Source organism: Puma concolor, chromosome B2, assembly GCF_028749965.1.
Source record: "Puma concolor isolate L17-30 chromosome B2, mPumCon1.1.hap2, whole genome shotgun sequence".
Lineage (NCBI taxonomy): Eukaryota > Metazoa > Chordata > Mammalia > Carnivora > Felidae > Puma > Puma concolor.
Window position 1 is genome coordinate 125,357,958 of NC_141671.1, and position 21,931 is coordinate 125,379,888.

Below are 21,931 nucleotides of genomic sequence, written 5' to 3' on the forward strand. Positions count from 1 at the left end.
CAGATCTTAAATTGAGCTTCTAGCATTTAGATCAGGTAACTGAAAACTAAAAGCAGATTAAGGCCTTGGACTCTCCAATCATAGCCTATTTCTCCTTTAATGCTCTCAGAAAATCTTCTCAAATTAAATGTGGCTTATCCTCTGACACAGCAGTCTGTTTAGGTAACATGCTTTTACTCCCTTGACAAACCAACAAGAACAAACCCCAAAAAGTGGAATTTGAAGATAGAAAAATCATGGCTGCATAACATATCTGCCTCTGCAAACTTATTCCAATATATCTAATGGTATTTTCAGAGGAAAGCCCAAATCTATGATGTAGCAGTGGTCTGGGAAAATCAAGGCATGACAAGATATAAATACCACAGTACAGGGGCACCTGGGTGGTTTAGTCGATTAAGCGTCTGACTTCAGCTAGGGTCATGATCTCACGGTTCATGAGTTCAAGCCCCATATGGGACTCTGTGCTGACAGCTCAGAGCCTGGAGCCTGCTTCAGATCCTGTGTTCCCCTCTCTCTCTGCCCCTCCCCTGCTCATGCTCTGTCTCTTTCTCTTTCAAAAACAAACTTAAAAAATATATATTAAAAAAATAAATAAATGCCACAGTACAATTTTGCTTCAAAATTTCCAAGCAGCTTCACAACACAGTACCAGTAGCTTTTTCATGAACAGCTCTCTTGCTTCTGGGACCACCTGAGAATGGCATCTGGCCCTTCTGGGCCTACTTCAGATTAAAAATGAATGGAAATACATAATAAGAATGAGCTATAAGACTGGATAATCAAAAGATTATCCATCAAGAAGAATGTTCACTATATACTTAACAAGGTGAAACCTGCTTCTTTACTAAAACCTGACTAAATGCAGAGTTCTGAGCTCCATGCAGCTTGCAAAGTGTGAGGCAGTCCTTCCCTGCGAGTTTACCTACATTTCAGCAAACAGTTAATGTGTCAATGTTGGAGGTAAACCAGGAAGATATAGCACTATCCTAATTTTAGTTCTAAGTGCATAAGAGATTGGCTGAAGTAGAAGAGTGTCACTCTTATGTTATCAAGGTTTTACCTTCTCAACGATTTCATAAATGGGCACAAATGAGCCACAGGTAACGACAGTTACAAATGTAGCCGTAAAACTCCATGAAGGTTACTTAAGCTCAGTCACCTACAAATTCTTGTTGGGAGTTGTCTGACTTTTTCCTTTCTTAATTCTGTCTTCAACAAAGAATCAAGAACAGAAGGATCCTAGGAGCACCTGGGTGGCTCAGTCGGTTAAGCAGCTGACTTCGGCTCAGGTCATGATCTCGCGGTCCGTGAGTTCGAGCCCCGCATCGGGCTCTGTGCTGACAGCTCAGAGCCTGGAGCCGGTTTCTGATTCTCTGTCTCCCTCTCTCTGACCCTCCCCCATTCATGCTCTGTCTCTCTCTGTCTCAAAAATAAACATTAAAAAAAAATTAAAATAAAAAACAAGAACAGAAGGATCCTGTCTAAACTTTTAAACTTCCCATAAATCCAGGCAAGACAATCCCTAACCCTGTCATTAATAAACCCTGATGAATGTTAGCAGCTTTTTTTTAATGTTTATTTATTTTTGAGAGAGACAGAGTGCGAGAGGGGGAGGGGCAGAGACAGAGAGGGAGACACAGAATCCGAAGGAGGCTGCAGGTTCTGAGCTGTCAGCACAGAGCCCGATGTGGAGCTTGAACCCACAAACTGTGAGATCATGACCTGAGCCAAAGTCGGACACTTAACTGACTGAGCCACCCAGATGCCCCAAATGTTAGCAGCTTCTAAATGCTCCTGCAATCTGTCTTCTTAATTAGGGTATCTTGGCACCTAATTCATTTCTTCAAAAGAATCTAAAAGTGAACTTTGTAAACATACTATATTTATGATAAGTATGAGTCTTTGTCACTTATACCTTAGTGGGACACAAATTAATCAAAATACTTCCAACTCTGCCACTCATTTGAATATATGTTGAATGGACTATTAAACACTAACAGAATATTCTCAGAAATTAAATGTTAAGTCAAAGGCATAAATGACTGCAGAGATTTCGCAATGCTGACAACCCTTAATTTCAGACTTTGGGAACAATGCAAGTCTGCTGGTAGACATTCCAATAACCTCAGCAGCATCAGTGCTCGGGTAACCGACCCATATATCATAGTTAGCGATTAAATGAATTTTCTATATTACTGATTTTATAAAGGAAGAGAAGAGTCTAAGGCTTTGTTAAAAGTCTATGCTAGCATTTCCTTTCCAATTTTATTTCATATTTACCAACTGCCAAGTGTACTTCAGCATCTAAAATATTGGCAGTGCTAAGTTGCTTGGCAAGAAACGTCAAGCCAACTATTCTTGTCATAACTCACGTGCAAGATACAACATTGTTCTCTAATTTCACTAGATCAAGCCAAGCAACTTGTACCCCAACCGTGCTTTGCAACTAATTATACACACAGACACACATAAAGTTTTAAAGCTAGACTCCCTACCCCTTCCAATTGCCTACAAACCTTTTCTTCCTCTGATGGCATATAAACAGTAAACACTGGGCCAGTCAGTATATCTGGGAAACTGTCCAGGACTTAATTTTGAAAAACTAAAATCCTATTGCCCATACCTACAAGTATCTGAATTTTCACTCAATCAACCAAAGCTAGGTTCCCAAGACCCAATTCCTAAAAATCTAGGAACTGTTGTCTTGGTGGAGCTAACAAATAGCAACTGCATGAATGCGACTCAAAAATAATTACAAATGTTATGTAAAGTATAATTCATAAACATTGTTTAGAACCTTCAAAGGTAGCCCAGATTTCAACTTTTGTGATTTTTTTGTATATACCACAATAGAGATATCGGTCTGAATCAACAGTGTATCCAATACATGCCTGCCTTTATTATCTAAATGAAATTTTGTCTGTTTATTATTCTCATTCTGGCCCATCCATTCAATAACTTGGCATTAAGGTTGATTATTTTCTGTCAACCAAAGGCCATATACCCTAGGCACCAACAATAAGCAAGTAGCACAATTTTATTATGAACTATAGGCCTAAAGAATATTAAGTTGAAAATGCTTCTGGCATATTTTAACGATCTAAAATAGCCTACATTTTTTTTCACAAAATGAAAAAACTAATACAAGAGAATTTACATATTGATCAAATTCCACTACTAGAAAAACAATATATAAGAAAAAAGGCTCCAAGTCTCAGGCAATAAGTCTACTTCCATAAAAGTCAGTATAAAAAAATTCTTCTTCATTAAAGAATTCTAAACACTCCCTTGGAATTCAATTTAATAAGATTTTTATCAATATTTACAAAAGATCTTAAAGGTGTTTAATAAAATCTGGGAATTTACCTAAATAATTTTCAGTATGATACTGATTTCATAGAAAAATAGAGAGCCTAACTCATAGTTTACAGGTGTGTAAGATTTTTATTTCCAATGCATTCTCACACCTGTTATAGTAGTAATAAACATCATTCTCATGTGCACTGTTCAGTGAAATCACCCACATTATGAAGTCCTCAAAAATATTCTCTTGGGTGTTTTACTTACTTACTACATAGAGCACCACTGTGCATCTGATAGGTTCCCAATAATTGTTTATTAAATTGTTGAATTTGGTGTAAGATCATAAAAGGCAAAAATTACACTATCTTAGCCTAATTTTGTGCGGACCTTAGAATGAAATCTTGCAGATTTTAAGCAGTCAACAAATGATTGCTGATGAGAAGACTGTAACAATGGGATTAACCATAATTTAAATGTTTCCAAATAGTTTATTTCTGAGAGAGACAAGAGCAGAATTACAAATGAATGGACTCTGGAATCAGTCTTAGGTTCAAACCTGGGTTCTGCCCCTGAGTGGCCATGTGACACGGGGCAAGGTGATAACCCTTGCAGGGTCTCAGTTTTCCCATATCTAAAATCACTCCCCTGATGCTGTTTGCCTCATAAAGCTTTTTAAAGATTGAAAATGATCCAGCATGTGGTGACTGACAGCACCCAGTACAACATAGCACATGATGTTCATTTGGGTATGACTTGCCTTAAATTACAAGACCAAAGTGAACTATTTGGCCTGTGGAATTCTACAGCGATTTTCCAGCCCTCTAAAATATTATAAGGATTTTTTTCCCTCCAAAAACTAAACCCATTTGGAGCAGTCGACATGACCGAAGTTCACATTAGTAACGATGACGATTTCCTAACAGGAGAGGGAAGCTGGGTTTGCAGACACTGCAGGCATCACCCTGGTGTATTTGCGATGTGGTTCTGGCCACAGGGTGTGTACCTCTTTTCACATCCAAAACCTAGGTGACTGACACCCTAATATACAATTTTTACATGTTTCCTGACCTGAAATAACCATGATTAGGAGCCTTAGGTTAAAAGGGGGATTCTGAGGCTTTCTCAGGGCAATCACAGCTTCAGATGGCAGAGCAGTTGAGAAGAGAAAAGAACAGACCCTTAAGAAAACCACAGGCATAGAGCCTGCTGAGAATGACCAACCTTCTGTGAAAAAAAGTCGTCAAATGGACTTTTGGAAATGGGTAAAAGAGAATACTGGGTATCCTTTCAGTGGAGGACTGGCTTTGTACAGCCCATTCGCAGGGAACGATCTGATTTTTTTAATGATTATTTATTTTTGAGAGACAGAGAGACAGAGCATGAACAGGGGAGGGACAGAGAGAGGGGGGGGACAAAGAATCTGAAGCAGGCTCCAGGCTTTGATCTGTCAGCATTGAGCCTGACGTGGGGCTTGAACTCACTAGCCATGAGATCATGACCTCAGCCAAAGTCGGACATTTAACCGACTGAGCCACCCAGGCACCCCGGAACTATCTGATTTTAAAAGGATGTGCACCTTTGATTGTCCTGCTAGTCATGAGAGTACATTTTACAATGCTTTTGGGATAAACATTAAATTGTGCAAAACTGATAGCAATGAGAATAATCCTTGTCCACAGCAATGTAAAGTGATTCCTGTTTGATAGAGATACAATTGATTTCCATTCTGTAGAAAAATAACTGCCAACATTTACACTTACTGATTTGCCTTACAGAACATTAGTCAGTTTTGCGTCTATTAGCAAATTCATTTCAGCATTCCTGACTCTGTGTGTGTGTGTGTGTGTGTGTGTGTGTGTGTGTGTGTGCATGCATAATATCCACTCTTCAAAGTCTCCTTGAACTGACTTTAATATCTTACTGGTTTTCTCATTAAATAATGAGTTAATTAAATATTTAACATAGATTTACATTTGCAGAAAGCCACGATTTCAGATTTTTGAAAATCATAATTTAGCACTTCTGATGAAGAAAGCATTTTTCCCAGGAAGTGAAATTTATGTGGCAGAAAGAGGCTTTTAGTTTTGTCCAGAATGATCTGTTTCTTTAAAAGGGTGCAAAAGAGAAGTGAAACAAATGTCAAAATGTTTTAACAGCTATTGTATTTAGGTAATGAATGAATGAGCATAAACTATTTTGTGTACTTTCTTTATGACTGAAATGTTTCGTAACTTAATATTTTTAAATATTTTGTAAAAATTAGTTGGAGGGTGCGTGGGTGGCTCAGTCAGTTAAACGTCCAACTCTTGATTTCGGCTCAGATCATGATCTCAGGGTTCGTGAGATCCAACCCCATGTCAGGCCCCTTGCTGAGAGGGAGGAGCCTGGGATTCTTTCTCCGTCTTTGCCCCTCTCCCACTCATTCTCTCTCTCTCTCTCTCTCTCTCTCTCTCTCTCTCTCTCTCTCTCACACACACACACACACACACACAAAATAAATAAACATTAAAAAAAAAAAAAGAACTAGTTGGGTGGAAAGAATGGGAGTGCACGTAACTTCTGACTTCTTTAGCATCAGTTTTTCCCATGGAAACAGATACGTGTGATAAGCTTCTATTTTTCTGCAGATCTACGCCTGCTTCTCTTTCATGACTCTTCACGCATCCATCACAGTAAGAGGCATATCAAAGGCAACTGATAAGTGCTTATGGAATTGAATTACTGAGAATACATGCTCTAACATTAGAGGAAAGTGACTCAAACTCAGGAGGCAGAATTTCTTAGGGAGGGAACCATGGAAAGAAACTCTCCCCAGGCTATGTTGTAAACCAAGCTCTTGGGTTCCCTCGAGAGAAAGGCTTGTTTTGGTCTACCCCTTGGCAGTCCTTCTGATGAACCATGTCCAGAAAATAGCCTACAATTTGCCTGGAGACAGCCCATTTATAGCTCCAGTCCAAGCAACTGGCAACCAGGACTCAGCCCAGGCTAGAAGCTCCCTCTTTGGTACTCATAGAGAAATGTCAAAGGGAGCTTTCTGATGGGCTATTTTATAAGATTATTAACTAGAAGTCACTGAAATTTGTTAGCAAGAGGAGACCAGAAGTCAAGTCTCGAGTCTCATGACCATGACTCTTCCTCATAATAATCCTACCACCATGGACTGAGATGTTAGCGCTGATCCTCTTAAATAGCAAATGTGCTTGGAAATGCTTTTCATGCAGGGGAAAGTGTGACATAGTGGAAAAACCACCTCAATCTAGAAGTCAGAAGACCTGAGTTCAACTCCTACTCAGCCATATGATTTATTCTGGCCAAATCACATATCCTCTCTAAGGAAGTGCTTCCTCAACTGTAAAATGTAGATAGTTACTTGGCCACATCTATTTATTTTATAGAGCTAATAAGATTAGCAAAAGAGGATGACATTGCACAGGACAACATATATTTATATTATCATTCTGATCTAGCCAAATAAAATCACCCGCACCCCAACATAACCAAACTATAAATTGAAAAATACCTAGCTGAAGGTAAAAGCATGGCCCCTGTCCAGCAGGAACCACACTCCTTGCCCTGGCTGCCCTGGCTGTAAACTGATATTTATCACAATAAACACATGTAAAACCTTGGGTTGTGAGTAACGTGTTATGCGAGTTTTCCACAAGATGAGTAAACATTTCTAATAAAGTTTAACTCGATAAACAAGCGATGTCTCGTAACACAAGTAGTACGTGATGCCAAATGTCACATGATCATAACTGAGCCAATGGTTCTTGAAATTCACTTTGTTATACAAGTGCTTTGGATTACAAGCATGTTTCTGGGATGAATTATGCTCGCAAACCAAGGCTTTACTGTATTAGAAAAATTAATTGTGACACAAAGACGTATTTGACATGTAATAGCCTGGGTTTACTTCTCCTTAGATGACTTTTTTTTATTATTTAAAAAAATTTTTTTTAATGTTTTTATTTGTTTTTGAGACAGAGAGAGACAGAGCATGAGTGGGGGAGGAGGAGAGAGAGAGGGAGACACAGAATCTGAAGCAGGCTCCAGGCTCTGAGCTGTCAGCACAGAGCCTGATGCGGGGCTCGAACTCATGGACTGTGATCATGACCTGAGCTGAAGTCGGACACTTAACCGACTGAGCCACCCAGGCGCCCCCTCCTTAGATGACTTTTTAATAAGAAATAGGGGTAACCAAGATTTCTAAAGGAGAATGAAATCTTTGGCTTAGGCAAATACCTGGTTTGACATGGTTTGGAGTCAAAGAACACATGGCCTGAAGTTCATGGATATTCATTCGGGTGGCTCTCCTAGGAGTTCTTAGAAGCAACTAAAAGTGTTGGAGAATAGTAATATAATTGGCCACAACCATTTTAAGAGACTTGCTGTACAAAGAAATATAACTTCCTTTCTGTATGAATCATGTACCAAAGGCAACTGCTTTCCTCATTGTTGATGACCTACCATAACAGAAAATGTTTGCTTGTAATGGAATGTTTTCTGTCACCTTGTACAACCTGTGGCATTTAAGTGACACAGATCAGCTCTGCTATGAATTTTAGCAGGAGATGCTGTTAACATTTAAATTTTCTCTTCTCCCTTCTGTCTCCCCTAAGAAAATTACCACGATGTAGTCTGCATTATGTATCTCTTCGTTTTTGTTTTCTTTTCAAAAAAAAAAAAAAAAAAAACACTATAAAATAAAACTTACATAAGAGGCAAGTACTCACTTTAAAAAATTTTTGGAATAATTAGGTAAGACCTTAAGAATCAGCACTGTCTTATACCCTTTCTCCTTTTCCAACAATCTGGCACATATTTTGATCAGTTTCTTTAACTAACATCACCAGCCAGAGAGAAAAGCTAATACATTAAAACAGCTAAGGAAACCAATGTATTAGTATCACCAGTGGATTTTTTAAGTTTTACAATTTTGCTTTGCTTTCCTTTTTTGTTCTTATATACCGCTAATAAAATTTACTAATTTAATCTTGCTCCCTGATAATAATGGTATCTTTCTTAAATATGGCCTGTCTCCCCACTTACCTATATCCAAATTATGGGACGACAAGGCTGTTTTCAAGAAGCACCCTTCCCAAGGCTGTGGGTTCCGGATTTCTTCCCGCCATTCACAGAGCTGTGGGTTCCTGCAACACTGCTCCCCCGCCCCTCCATTTACCACACTCTCAACTTCCATCTCGGCCCACGCAGAGTGGAGTGGGGTCTGAAGGGACTACTTGGGACAACAACTTGGAAAGCAGAAACAACTGATACCTGTTGGTGGAGATTTGCACATTCATTGGGCTTTGCGCGTGTCAATCCCCCACTGCTTCACAAAGAAGCCCTGAACCAATTTTATCCTGCAAGCCTGAAACGGGAACTGAACGGGCCTCTACCCAGGCCTCTGAAACAGGAAGCAGGGGACAGTCCCTGTAGCCACCAGAGAGGAACTGACCTGTAGCAGAAAACTCCCAGAAGCCTGGCGGGAGCCAGCGCCACTGGTGAGACAAGGCTACACTGTGCACTTATAATTAGGCTTCACCTAGAGGTGCAACCCACTCAAACTACCAACTGATGAATGTCTCAAGCAGACCAAAGGTGACCACGCTGAGGAAAGAAATCAGGATCCCAAGAACCTGGAAAGCAGGGCAGTCACGACAATCGGCAGTTGACAACGTGGGGTAAGAAACAAGTGCTCTAAAAACATTTATTTTTGTGCTTCGGGATTTTCTTTTTAATTTTACTTTTTTCCAATTTTCTAGTAATACCCTTTTTGGAAAATTATAACTGACCAGTCATCCAAAAACAAAACAAAACAAAAGAGGAAGCCTGGGGCTCTGCATTCATAGTGGGCAGTCAGCAACTGTCCTAGTAATATGCCAGCAAAAAGTTAAAAGCCCAGAGAACAGCCATGTATGGAGCACCACCGGGATTTTTTTTTTTAAATACCTTCTTAACCAGAGGTTTTCCTTATGAGTTTGTCTCTGTTTGCTCTACTGATAGTTTTGCTAAGGCTTATTTCTTGCACAAAGAAGCAGTGACTTAGTATGAAGGGACTAAAAGGTGGTTTAGATCAGAGGTTGCCAAAACATTGCTCTGTTGATTGGTAACATCAAGTTTTCACTCATCCTTGGGGAAATGGAGAAAGAAGAATAATAGTGAGTTTTCTCATACATTTACTATATGTAAAGAACTGTTCTTTATTCTAAGGTTATGCCTTTCCTAATTGAATACAAAAATGTCTTTTCTCTTTAAGAAATCGTAGCAGTAAGTGACTGGTTGCCGAGTTTTCTGTCCTTCTCTATTCAATATCCTTACTTGGGAACATTAAAGGTCGACAAACACATGTCAGTTTTCCAATTTTTTTTAACTGGTCCGTGGGAACCACTATTTAAGAAATGCACTGACAGGGCAGAGCCAGCTTCAGATCTTCTGTCTCCCTGTCTCTGCCCCTCCCCTCTCTGTGTCTCTCAAAAACACTAAAACATAAAAATCAGTTATATATAAAAAAGAAATACAGATTTCACCCTCTCCCTCAAAGTATATGAGGCTATGTATACCAAAGCATCCCTGGATTTAAAAGTAGAAAATGCAGATTGGGCTAGAAGACTTCTCAGTCTGGGATAGACAGGAGACAAAGGTTGTGTTTGTTTTGCTTTTTATCAAATAAGACTGGAAGTCTTGCTGGGAGCAAGTGGAACCAAAGCCCAGAAAGTTCAGATGCCTCTCCAATGACATAACCTAAATGGGTAACTTTCATCCTGACCCGAGCAAAGCAGAAACATAATACACATGAGAATATAAAAACTAAGTCTTACCATTTCAACCAGCATGTGTTTCCTTCCTGTTTTCCATGGGTACTACGGGGTGAAGGGCTGAGGAAGAGACTGCCATCTGCAGTAAGCCTGGTGAGGACCCCGGTGGATGAGGGAATGAAAAGCCTGGAGCAGAGCAATGGTCCTGGGTCTCACATCAACAGGACATTGAGAGCCATAATTATAAGGTCAGGAGGGCGAGAAGCTTGAAAGAGGTGAAAGTGTTAATGCATCCCCTGCTGCCATTACTTCTTGGCCAAGTCACCAAGGGTCAAGTCCCCTACTCAGTCTCCCTCCTCTCCCTGCAGCCTTCCAAGCCTTCCTTTGTCCTCTATGTCACCATATTGCCTCCTCTCATCCTCACCAATCCAAAGAGATGTTCCTACATCTGGCCAGATGCTACCAGAAACTAGATGAAAGCAAAAGTGACTGGGTCTAACATAAGGAAAGGTATGTTCAAAGTCCCAGTTTTCAGTCCTAGGAACATAATTTTCCAGAATGTTTAAAGTGGTGAGTAGGTTTTGGGGTGTCTGGATGGGTCAGTTAGTTAAGCATCCGACTTTGGCTCAGGTCATAATCTCACAGTTTGTGGGTTCGAGCCCCACATCGGGTTCTGTGGTGAAAGCTCAGAGCCTGGAGCCTGCTTCAGATTCTGTGTCTCCCTCTCTCTCTGCCCCTCCTCCTCTCAAGGTCTGTCTCTCTCTGTCTCAAAAATAAGAAAGAATTCTTCTTTAAGAAAAATAAAAAATAACATGGTGAGTGGGTTTCATATTTCAAGTACACTGAGTTAACAAGGCTTCTCACAGGCTAGTCCCAGAATCTAAGCAACACCTCTAAGCCTGTTTCTAAACAAAGTGTGCTCCTGGTTCCAAGCAGCAACTTTACGTCATTTCACCTGAATGAACGAATATAATCTCTTTATGGTTCAGTTTCCTTACAATCAAAAAGGGGGGAACAATAAAGCCTACTCTAGCTATACTTCACAGAACTGATGTTCATTAAAAAAATTTTTTTTGAGATGCTGTCAGATGGAACTGTCTACCTGAACGGAGTAGCTCTGTATCACTAACGTATCACTGCCATCTCTTCACTTTTATAGAAACTGACTGCCTACAATGCAGGGGGCTGGGAAGGGGTGTTGTTAGCTTGCCATTTGCCATCTGTGAGTAATAGTCTCATACACGTAAATATGACGATTTTCACAAAAGCTTCGATAGAACATTAGTTTCCTCTCAGAACAGAATGAAAGAGAGAATGACAAATGTAGTCAAAGAATGAACTAGATTATGGTTAAACAATAATCAAATAGGGAAAAGCTTCAACTGCCATCTATTCTTTAAAAAGACCCTGGTACACACAGATAGGGAAAAGCTGATAAAAATGTAACCCAGCTTTAAGTTCTTGTCCAGTCCAGTAAACTGAGCTGTTCCAAGTTAAGTAGCCCTTATTCACCCTTCCAACTCAGTTCAGCTGTTACCTCTGAACCTGCCCTCCCCCTAGTTTGACTCTAGAATGTCTCCTGGGACCCAAGGCATTCTGTAAGGATCTTCGCAGAGGCCTGCTGCAGCCAGGCTTGATGTCTGCCCTTTCCACTCACCCTGAACTCCTTGAGGGGCCGAGGATATGATATATACAAGCAGTTGATTCACCTCTAAGGACTGAAATAAGTCATTTGGTATTAATGTAATTTATGTATATAAATGTATGTATTTATATATAACGTATAATGTAATTCATTTTGTATTAATGTAATTTTAAAGTACAGAATTTAACAGAGCAATTATTCTAACCTTCCACTCTTTTTGGAGATTTAAAAAAAACTTGTAACATTTATTTATTTTTTAATGTTTATTTATTTTTTGAGGTGGGGGGGGCACTAGTGGAGAAGGGGCAGAGAGAGAAGGACAGAATCTGAAGCAGGCCCCAGAGGCTCTGGGCTGTCAGCACAGAGGCCGACACAGGCTCTAACTCACCAACCAAGAGATCACGACCTGAGCCAAAGTCAGACGCTTAACCAACTGAGCCACCCAGGTGCCCCTATTCATTTAGTTTTGAGAGAGAGAGAGAGAGAGAGTCTGAGCAGGGGAGGCACAGAGAAAGAAACAGAGAGACAGAATCTAAAGCAGGCTCTGGGCTCCGAGCTGTCAGCAAAGGGCCCGATGCGGAGGTTGAAGCCATGAACCATAAGATCATGACCTGAGCCAGAGTTGGATGCTTAACCAACTGAGCCACCCAGCATCCCACTTTGCTCCAAATTAGAGAAGAACCAAAGGCCAGAATCCAGATCTGGACACTCTTGTTCTGATGCTCTGTCCCAACATACCATGCTGCCCTACCTTTGCAAACTCGCGGGATTAAATGGGGGAATCCTAGAAATGTAGTTCTGGGCTCCTGGGTAGCTCAGTCAGCTGAGTGACCGACTGCGACTCAGGTCATGATTTCACGTTTTGAGTTTGAGCCCCACACTGGGCTCTCCGCTGTCAGTGCAGGATCCTCTGACCCCTCTCTCTCCACCCTCCCCTCCTTGTGCTCTCTCCCTCAAAGATAAATAAACATCTAAAAAAATACTTAAAAAAAAAAAGAAAGAAAGAAATTTAGTTCGATTTTCCCCTCCACATCAGACCCTTGTCAAGGCTACAGGCTTTCAGAGGAGATGAAGGGCTCTGTTCATAATTCCACACTTTGGAGAAGAGCCAGGATGAAAACTCAGATCTAACTTGAGGGACACTGCTCTTCTGAGTATATCTTGGGGATTCAATTTCCAAACGAAGGTAGTAAATGTAGGTAGAACAAAAGATAGCGTGGCACAGGGGCCAAAAATCTTGCCAGGCCTGTTTCTGTACAGCTTGCAACCTGAGAATGTTTTTTTTTTTTTTTTACGTTTTTAAATGGTTGAAAAATAATTGAAAGAATAATTATTTTGTGAAGTAAATGAAAGTGAAATCTCAGGATTCACTAACAAAATTTTACTGGAACCCAGCCACAATCACTTGTTTAGGTACTGAGCTGGCTGCTGTCGTAACAACTACAGAGTTGAGTAGCTGTGAGAGAGACCTCCCGCAAAGTCTAAAATATTTGCCATCTGGCCCTTTACAGAAAAACGTGTCCCTGGTGGAGGAGGAGTAAGTGCTCTCTCAGAAATCAGAAGACAAGTTCGACCACCCTCAGACTCTTGGCAGCTCTCAGCTGAGAAAACCAAAGGGTTTGGCCAAAATTGCTACCATCATCATTCTGTCACATCTTCGGTGCCGAATGAGAGGGCTCAGAGTTCGTGTCACACACACGGGAAAGGGTGAAACTGGGGCCTGTCCAGGTTGAATGAAGCAGCAGATGAGATAGAGGTGGCTTGGAAACATAGGTCTTCCCACAGGGTGTCCTCCTCACTATTCCACACTGCCCCTGGATGGCTTGTGAGGTCCGTGGCAGCTCTCCATCACATGATTCCAAGACAGGGAGCTTCCTTTGACCCTGGGAGTAAATCAGCCCAGCTAAATGGGGGCAGCAAGGGCAAAGATGACCTTCGAGGGTCAGCCACCTGAAGTAGACTCCTGCATTGACCAGTTACCACCTCCGAGTCCAGGCCAGTCATGGAGCCCTTGGTTTTCTCCTCTAAGAAGGATAGGAAGTATTTCCTTCTCAGGCTTGTTTGCAGAATTTAGCAAGATACAGTTCAAGTGTCGGTTCCCTTGTAATCTTCCTCTCTCCCTTTCCCACAAACAGTATTTGGAGAATAAACAGTAAGTGAGCCTTGTTAGGAAACTTTCTTTCAAATTAGCTGAGAGTTTAAGATTTTTTTTTTTTTTTTTTTTTTTACAGAGTCTTATAAAAAATACTGAATCTATCTGTGCAATAAAAATAGGCTCAGTATTTGCTTGGGTGTTTTCCTCACATATCTTTCAGTTCTTTGAAGCTTCTTCCAAATTATAAGCCAAAAATAAGAGTGCTGTAATTTTTAGAAAAAGTTACGTGTATGCAATTTTTATAGCAAGTCACACAAAGAACTAAGCTATAATACATCATACTCATGTTCAGTTATGAAGACCAAGACTGTAAAAAAAATACCAGCACCAGAAAGCCCTAGTTTATTTAGTCTGGTTTCCTTAACATGAAGTTCTTCTTGTTCTTAAAATATTCAGCTTTGGCTGAATTCCAAAGCTGACATAAGCCTACTTCAGGTGTTTTGAAGAGACTAAAGAGAATCAGAACTGAAAGCAAAATTGGAGAATAAAACCTTTTATGTGATCACAAATGCAAGAACCTTATTGTTTGAAACCACCATTAAATCAAATTTTCCGCCCACACTTACAAAAATAAATATGTATACATTCTCATATTTGGTTGCACAGGGTACTGAAGGTTAATTTCAATAGCATGTTACTATTCCTAACATTAGCCAACAGATAGCTAATTGCATCAGTCACTAGAACTGCAATGACACTTTCTGAAATCGGTGATAGGTTGAGAAGATTTTTATGGACTTTTTATGGATTATGCTAGCAATCACTTTAACAGCCAAGCTAATCTTAGTTATGAAAATAGCATATAGAATTTTAAACAGTGTTAAATTATGTACTTTCCAGCCCATCATGGTATATATGCGGTAATGAAAAAAAAATCCTCTCAAAAGATACCACATAAGTTTAGTGCAAGCTACAAGCTTATGGCTTTTGGAAGTAATTCCTTGGAAGTTCAAATTGGTAAGACTGGAACATTCAAGCCACTAAACTTGTTAAAGTAAAATGACTTGGGAAGATCACGACACGTCATGCAAATTCGTATGGATACACTCTGTGAGCAGCGGGCTGCGTGGTTTCTGTACTTCCAAAACTACACAGAAAGAAACAAATGAGAGCGTCATCTAAAAGTCACAGGTATATATAGAAGGAAAATATGGGCCAAAAGTAACAGAAGAGAAACCAGAACACCAAATGCTGAAGGCCTGATTGGAGTAATATCTCGCCCTGTTGAAGAACTGAAAAGTTCTTTGTTAGGACCGCAGGGACCCAGAGCTCCAGCGCGGGCCAGTGGGTGAGCCTGGCACAAACACACAGGATCTTGCACCAGCACCCACTCTCTCCCAGAAGCGGCGAGCGCTAGGAGCGGTCACGCAGCGCCGCTCGCTGCCCTTAAGGTGGGGCAAGAAGTAAATGAGTAGGAAGCACGCTTGGAGCCTAGTAAACCGTTCCCCCCCGCCCCTGCTGTGGCCAGGGAAAACGTGGCCCCTGGCCGTGGAAGACGGGGAAGGGGTTGCACACGCACCTGCATTGTAGAAACGATCCAGCACCGCGGTTTCCCCAAAGTCCAGTTTACCAAAATGCACGGTCTCCAGGGTGGCGCCCACCGTCTCGCACGCCTCCCGCAGGCTCTGCAGGGCCTCGCTCTCGGCCATCACCAGCTGCCCCTGGCTCGCTTCGTTGATCACATATGCCACCGTGGTCCGTCGGCCGCCTCCGCCACCAGAGTTGCCCCGGCACCGGGTGGCGCTGCTCCCAGAGGTGGCAGCGGGACACCCGGTGCCCGGGGCGGCGGCACTCTCCACGTTCCAGAAGCTGCCCGGCGGCGGCGGTGGTAGCTGGCTCTCCTCGCCCTCGGCCGCCGCCGCCGCTGCTCCCCTCCGGCAGCTGCCGCCCTCGGCGAAGGGTGGCACGGAGAAAGTGATGCCTTCGCCCGCCTCCGCGCTCATCTCTCCCGGCCGGGCTGCGGCGGCGTCCCCCGCCCAGCCGCACCGTCTGGCCAGCCACAGCTCTGGGCTGCTCCGTGCGCGCCGGGCTAAGCAGCTGCCATCGCGAGTCGCGCCTTCCGCGCCGCGCCGCCGCCTCCTCTCAGGCGCCCTTTCCCCCGAAGGGACGCCGCTGCCCGGCGGCGGCTCGCCCCTCCTCGGCGCCTCCGTGGCCGCGCCGCTCGTCCGAGGCAGGGTGTAGAGTACAAGGGGTGGGGACGCCAGGTTGAGCGGGAAGGGACAGCGCTTCCTTCTCTTGGCGGGCAGACAAGTCGGCTCGCAAACCTGCGCCGCGGTGCAGCTGAAGGGCGCCGCGCTCGGGGTGCGGTGCGCCCTGGCCACCGGGCGCGCGGCCCCGGCTCCTTTGGTGCCGGGCGCTGGGAGGAGCCGGGGAGGGTGCCCGCTGGGTGGGGAGCTACCTGGCCAGCACCTCACGGGCGGGCAGGCTCTCCAGGCTGCGTCCCGGAACAGCAGCAGCCGCAGCCGCAAGGACCCGCCTCCCTCCTCGGCGGCAGCTCCCCTTCATCTGCTCTATTTCCTCCTCCTCCCCTGGCCTCGTTTCTCCACCGAGCGCGCCGGGGCCGCTGCGTCCGAGCGCCAACCTCGCCGCGGGAGTCTCGCCGCTCTTGCAGCCGCTCGCCCTGTCGGCCACCGGCTTCTGCCGCCCACTCGTCGCGGCACCGGAGAGTCAGGGCCCGCCCCGGGGGAGGGCGCTGCTGGGAAGCTCGAGCCCGGACGAAGTCGACCGCGCAGTGGCTCGCGGACTTCGACTGGGCCCGGAGCGCTGCGCCGGACCGGGTTTCTTCGCCGTCACCCACCCGACGCGCACCTAAAAAGACCCGGAGTGAGCCAAAGGCCGAAACGCATGCGACAGCAGCGCAAAGAAAGTCTCTCCTGCGAACACTCGGGGCTCCGGAGCTAGTCCGCGAGGCGTTTGCAGCGGTCCCCGCGGCCACGGCGCCCCCTTCCGGCGCCTGCCCGGCTAGCTCTGCGCGCGGTCTGGTACAGCGCGGGAAGGCCCGCGTTGCGCAAGGCTGGAGGATTTCGACTAGCGTCCCGCAGCCGGGGCCTAAAGTGGACGAGGATTCCTGACCGTGGCGCTGCGGAAGTGGCCGTCATAATTGATCAGGTCTGCTTCTGCTACTTTTCATGTAAAAAATTCGAGTAGCTATGTTAGCAGTAATGAGAAATTGATTAGTTCCAACTGCTGAAGGACTTAGCATTCTCATTTAGGGTTTTAAAGCGCCCCCTCGCTCCCCCCCCCCCCCCCCACGGCCCCTGCTCGCCCCGTATACTTTCTGGAGATAGAATAAGGCGTTTGTATCCCACTCCGCAAAGCATCATCCAATGAAAGGAGGAAATTAAGTGACATTCTTTTTTTTTTTTTTTTTAATTGCACCACGGCGGGGGAGGGGGAAGGATACCTGGATTGCTTAAAAGCGATGAAAAGGAAGAAATCTACTTATTTGGAGAGCAAATAAGTTTTCAGAGAACTTCTCCAAAATGTTCTATGTGTTAGGAAAACTGGTGAAAGCTGCAGTGAAGTAACAATTTTGGACTTCCCATCTCAGAGGTGGGAACCAAGATAAGTGAGGTCTCTGAATAAAGTAGAGTAATGCAAATTATCAATGCAAATTGAAGTGTAGAAGAAAAGGAAGGATGAAACAGTTGAGTAGTAGAGTTAAAAGAGGGAAGGAAATAGTAATGAGGAAAAACACCTCGCAGCTACACAAATGTAGTCTTAACGAAGCCATGTGACCTTAGCTTTTTCTAAAGGTGTGTAAAATGATAAAAGTAAATTTGTAGTAAGGAAGTTACATGTCATCTGGGATCTATATGACCCTCGTCTGCTTTAGGACTCGATCTCATTAGGAAAGTATGTGTTTAGTGAAGCAAAATACTGACAGGCTACTAATAGTTACATACCTTCTTTATTTCCAACAACTTGTCAAACCTCCAAACTCCTGTGGGAGTAGATAATCCTCCACCCCATCCTAGCCTGAAACAATACATACTAGAAGTTCATTAGGACCATGTCTGGAAAACTAAAATACCTAAATTCTCAAATTGCATTCTGTTACACAAATAAGGTGAGGTCTAACATTATGTATAAAACTGTCTTTTAAAGCCCATACCTTTTTAGATCACTTAGCCTTTGCTAAGCCCTTGCAGATCTTTTCAGAGCCATTTTTCATACACACAATTTTTGTCTTTGTTTTACTTTGTTTTGTTTTACTTTGAATTAATTTAATAACTTGAAAGATGTTAGCGATTGCTGGCACCCAAACCCCAGTGCAATGATGAAAGACTGCTTCTAGTTGGTACTAAGGCCGTCTCACTACCTAAATATGGCAAGGTTTAACTAATGTAAGTTACATATCGTGTATTGGATTGAACCATATGAATTTACATTTTTATAGCTGATAAACAGTCAAATATGCCCAAACTCAGATGGCTCAACTTATAACTGAGATTTGGGGCCTGTGTGGAGGCAGAAAGGACAGGTGTAGCACTGAGTCTCAGTCTACTCTTAGCTTGCCAAGCCTGGCTCAGAGTGTCCTGAAGGAATGAAAGCCTTCTTGCAATTGGATTACCCAGAAGTTGCAATTTGTGGTTTTGCAATTTGTCTCTAAAGAAGGAGCACTTTTTCTAATCCAAAAGGACAACTAATGTGGTAATGGTGAACAGCAGAAAAATTGTCCATCTTGGGTTTTCAGGTTTGTTCTTAAAGAGGCAAAATGGCGAATTTTAAGCCTAAAATGGATGAGGGTCTCCTAGCTAGCTAGCTTTTGTTTTAGACAAGTTTACCTTTCTCTGTATCCTCAGGTAAGATAAATGGGAATACAATATAGTCTTAATTGCAAAAAGTATTTAAATATCAGAGAATCACTAATTTAAGTATCAGAAAATCAAAAGTAAGAAAAGTATCAGAAATCAATAAGGAAGCCAGTAAGAAGTATCAAGCAACTGGGATGAATACATAATTTAATTGATTGCTAAATTTAACTCTGTGTATTTGGCTGCCCAAATAAAAAGAAAACACATAAAGAGTACATATATTCATTCATATGAAGAGTCAAGTCTTGTGCTAGCATTGAACTCTAGAAAGACTTTATTACTTACATAGAATCTGGTATAGAGTACATTGAGCAATACAATTGAATATGGATTTCTAAAAAGTTATATATGTTCTTCAAATTTATATTTAATATTGTTAGAAACCAAGAACATAATATTAAATATTAATTCAATGAAACCTAAAATAAGAGGAACCTAAAATAGTATAAATCAGATGCAAAACTTTCTGGTTATATTACCTTAATAAATTGGTAGAATTGAGGGAATTATGTAACTCACTGAAGCTCATAACTTAGCATTCTGTATCAAGGAAAGAAGGAACCCAAGGTGGGGTACCTCCTGGCTCAGTCAGTTAAGCATCTGACTCTATTTTAGCTCAGGTCATGATTTCACTGTCCTGAGTTCAAGCCCCATATTGGGCTCTATGCTAAGGGTAGAGCCTGCTTGGGATTCTCTCTCTCTGCCCCTCTTCCCACTCATGCTGGTTTGAGCTTGTGCATTTTTTTTTTCTCTCTCTCAAAATAAATAAATAAACATTAAAAAAGAAGAAAAAGGAGCCCAACAGAAAAGAGAAGTAACATTGCTTAGGTCCTAGCACAAATAGCAGCTTCTTTACAAGCTTTTCAGGGATTGAATCACAGTTAGTGAATACTAGAATCATAATATCATAAAGATTCTTTGACAGGTACCGGATGGCTCAGTCAGTTGAGCATCCGACTTTGGCTCAGGTCATGATCTCACAGTTTGTGAGTTTGAGCCCCACATAGGGCTAGCTGCTATCAGCCTGTCAGCAGAACCTACTTTGGATCTATTCTCTGCTCCCCCCCACTTGTGCTCGCCCAAAACTAAACTTTTTTAAAAAATTTTTTTAATGTTTATTTATTTTTGAGAGACAGACACAGCATGAGCAGAAGAGGGGCAGAGAGAGAGAAGGAGACCCAAATATGAAACAGGTTCCAGGCTCTGAGCTGTCAGCACAGAGCCCAATGTGGGGCTCGAACTCACGAGCTGTAAGATCATGACCCAAGCCAAAGTTGGACGCTCAACCGACTGAGCCACCCAGGCACCCCAAAAAACTAAAAACTTTTAAAGAAGATTCTATGGTATCTTTATACCTTTAAAAGGCATGGCACCAAACTGAGACTCATGTTGTCACTCAGAGTCTATTCTACTGCTACTTAAAACTGGGTCTTGGGATATATCTGAGAACACAACAGGTAGAGCAAAGAATTTTCCTAATAAAGAGCTAGAGAAATACAAGGGAGAAATTTCTGCTTCTGATGATGACAGATTAGACATTTGAATAAGCCTAAGAATGCTGAACAAAATTTGAAATTTAAAAGTGATGAAAACACTAATGAGGTAATGAGGAACTATCTGACCAGATTCTGGAAGAGAGGCCAGAGATCCACATGGTATTTTCACAGTTGGGACTGCTTTTGGCCTGGCAGGTTTTTTTTTTTTTTTTTGCGAGTGTGAATTAGGCAGCTAAAAGGCTGAACTACATTTTTGACAACATCTGGAAGGACAAAAGCCAAGGATGATATAGTCAAGAAGTAGGGATGAATTAAAAGTAAAATGACCTTTCCAGGGACAACACCCTGTCTCCAGATATCAGAGTAACCCACACAAAAAAAGTCTCAAACCCTGAAATTGGATTAAGGTAATTCCAGGCATTCCACAAACAGAATTCACTCCAGAGAAAGATAACATCATCCTGGGACTTTATGAGTCACCTCAAGCTGGCTTTGTTCCTCAACAGGAAGTCATTGTTCTTCTCAGAAAGGGGGTGGGCGGGGGAACGGATCCTATAGGATCCACTTACCTACAGGGCCTTGTAACTGTCTCTCACCTTGTCCTCTGGCACCTAGAAATGATGAAACCACTAGCCCCGCATTCCTGCACAATCCTTAGAAGCTTCCTTGTACCTCTTCCATACCTTTGTAATTCATTCGTCTCTCTGCAAATAAACCCAGCTCAAATTATCTTGTTTCCTGTTGACTCTGATAACTACTAATGAGCTTTTAGAAATGAGAAAGCAAACTTTACCTCTTTGGGCCTGTTTTCTCACTGTGTTGAATTGGATTAAATTGAAAATCCTTTGAAACTCTGATGTGCTGTGTTTTCAGTTGAAATACCGGTGCTTACACTGAGTTGAAATGTGTAAAGAACAAAAATACCACTGGGTCACAAAGTAGTAGTTGGGGGAACTTTCTCTTTATAGAAATACTTTAGCTAATACACATAACAAGCCTGAGGTAGTTAGAACATCACCAGTGTGAAACTTTTAATGAATTGGGATCCAGGTATGGATCACCAATAGTCACTAACATCACTAGAAGAGAGAACCAGATATTTGCTTCCTGATGGAAAAACACACCACCAGTTATGACGTAGTCAGACCAAAAATAGCGGGTGTGAATCTCATCTCTTCAAAGTCCTAAAATCCAAGGCTGAGATTCTACAACTAATGCCCAGAAATACAGAGGACCAAAATGGGTTAAAATATTCTGGAAATGCAGGGTGCCTGGGTGGCTCAGTCGGTTGAGCATCCGACTTGGGCTCAGGTCGTGATCTCGCAGTCTATGAGTTCGAGCTCCGCGTCGGGCTCTGTGTTGACCACCTGGAGCCTGTTTCAGATTCTGTGTCTCCTTCTCTCTCTCTGACCCTCCCCCGTTCATGCTCTGTCTCTCTCTGTCTCAAAAATAAATAAAGGTTAAAAAAAAAAATTTTTTTTTTAATTCTGGAAATGCAACTTGTAGAATCTAAACTGTAGGAAACTCTGTAAGACAAACGGCTCATTTTCTTACATTAATAAGTTACTATCACTGTAACTGATGCTTGAGTTCCTTTTCTAGTGATGATACGGTCAAATGTGTGTTAGGGCCACTTCCAGTTGAAAAAGTAAGTGCCCGTCACCACACTAACGGCTTTACATGCATATCTCAAGTCTCCCATTAGATAAGTCCAGAGGAAAAAGGTTACCCAATGTCAGACGAGGAGTTAG

General features: G+C 42.6%; 1 protein-coding gene across 3 annotated transcripts in view; it reads right to left on the minus strand.

Moving 5' to 3' along the window:
- The window catches only part of MAP3K5 (mitogen-activated protein kinase kinase kinase 5), a 210,667-nt gene extending 194,754 nt beyond the window's left edge, over positions 1 to 15,913 (minus strand). For 2 of the 3 annotated variants that reach the window (XM_025926112.2, XM_086707946.1), the window contains exon 1: positions 15,387 to 15,913. In XM_025926112.2, the coding sequence (XP_025781897.1) occupies positions 15,387 to 15,810 (424 nt within the window). In that variant the 5' untranslated portion in view covers positions 15,811 to 15,913. Of the gene's footprint in view, positions 1 to 8,358; positions 8,910 to 15,386 lie in introns of those variants that run through there. The other variant, XM_086707947.1, reaches the window with a different exon arrangement.
- Positions 15,914 to 21,931: the final 6,018 nt, after the last annotated feature.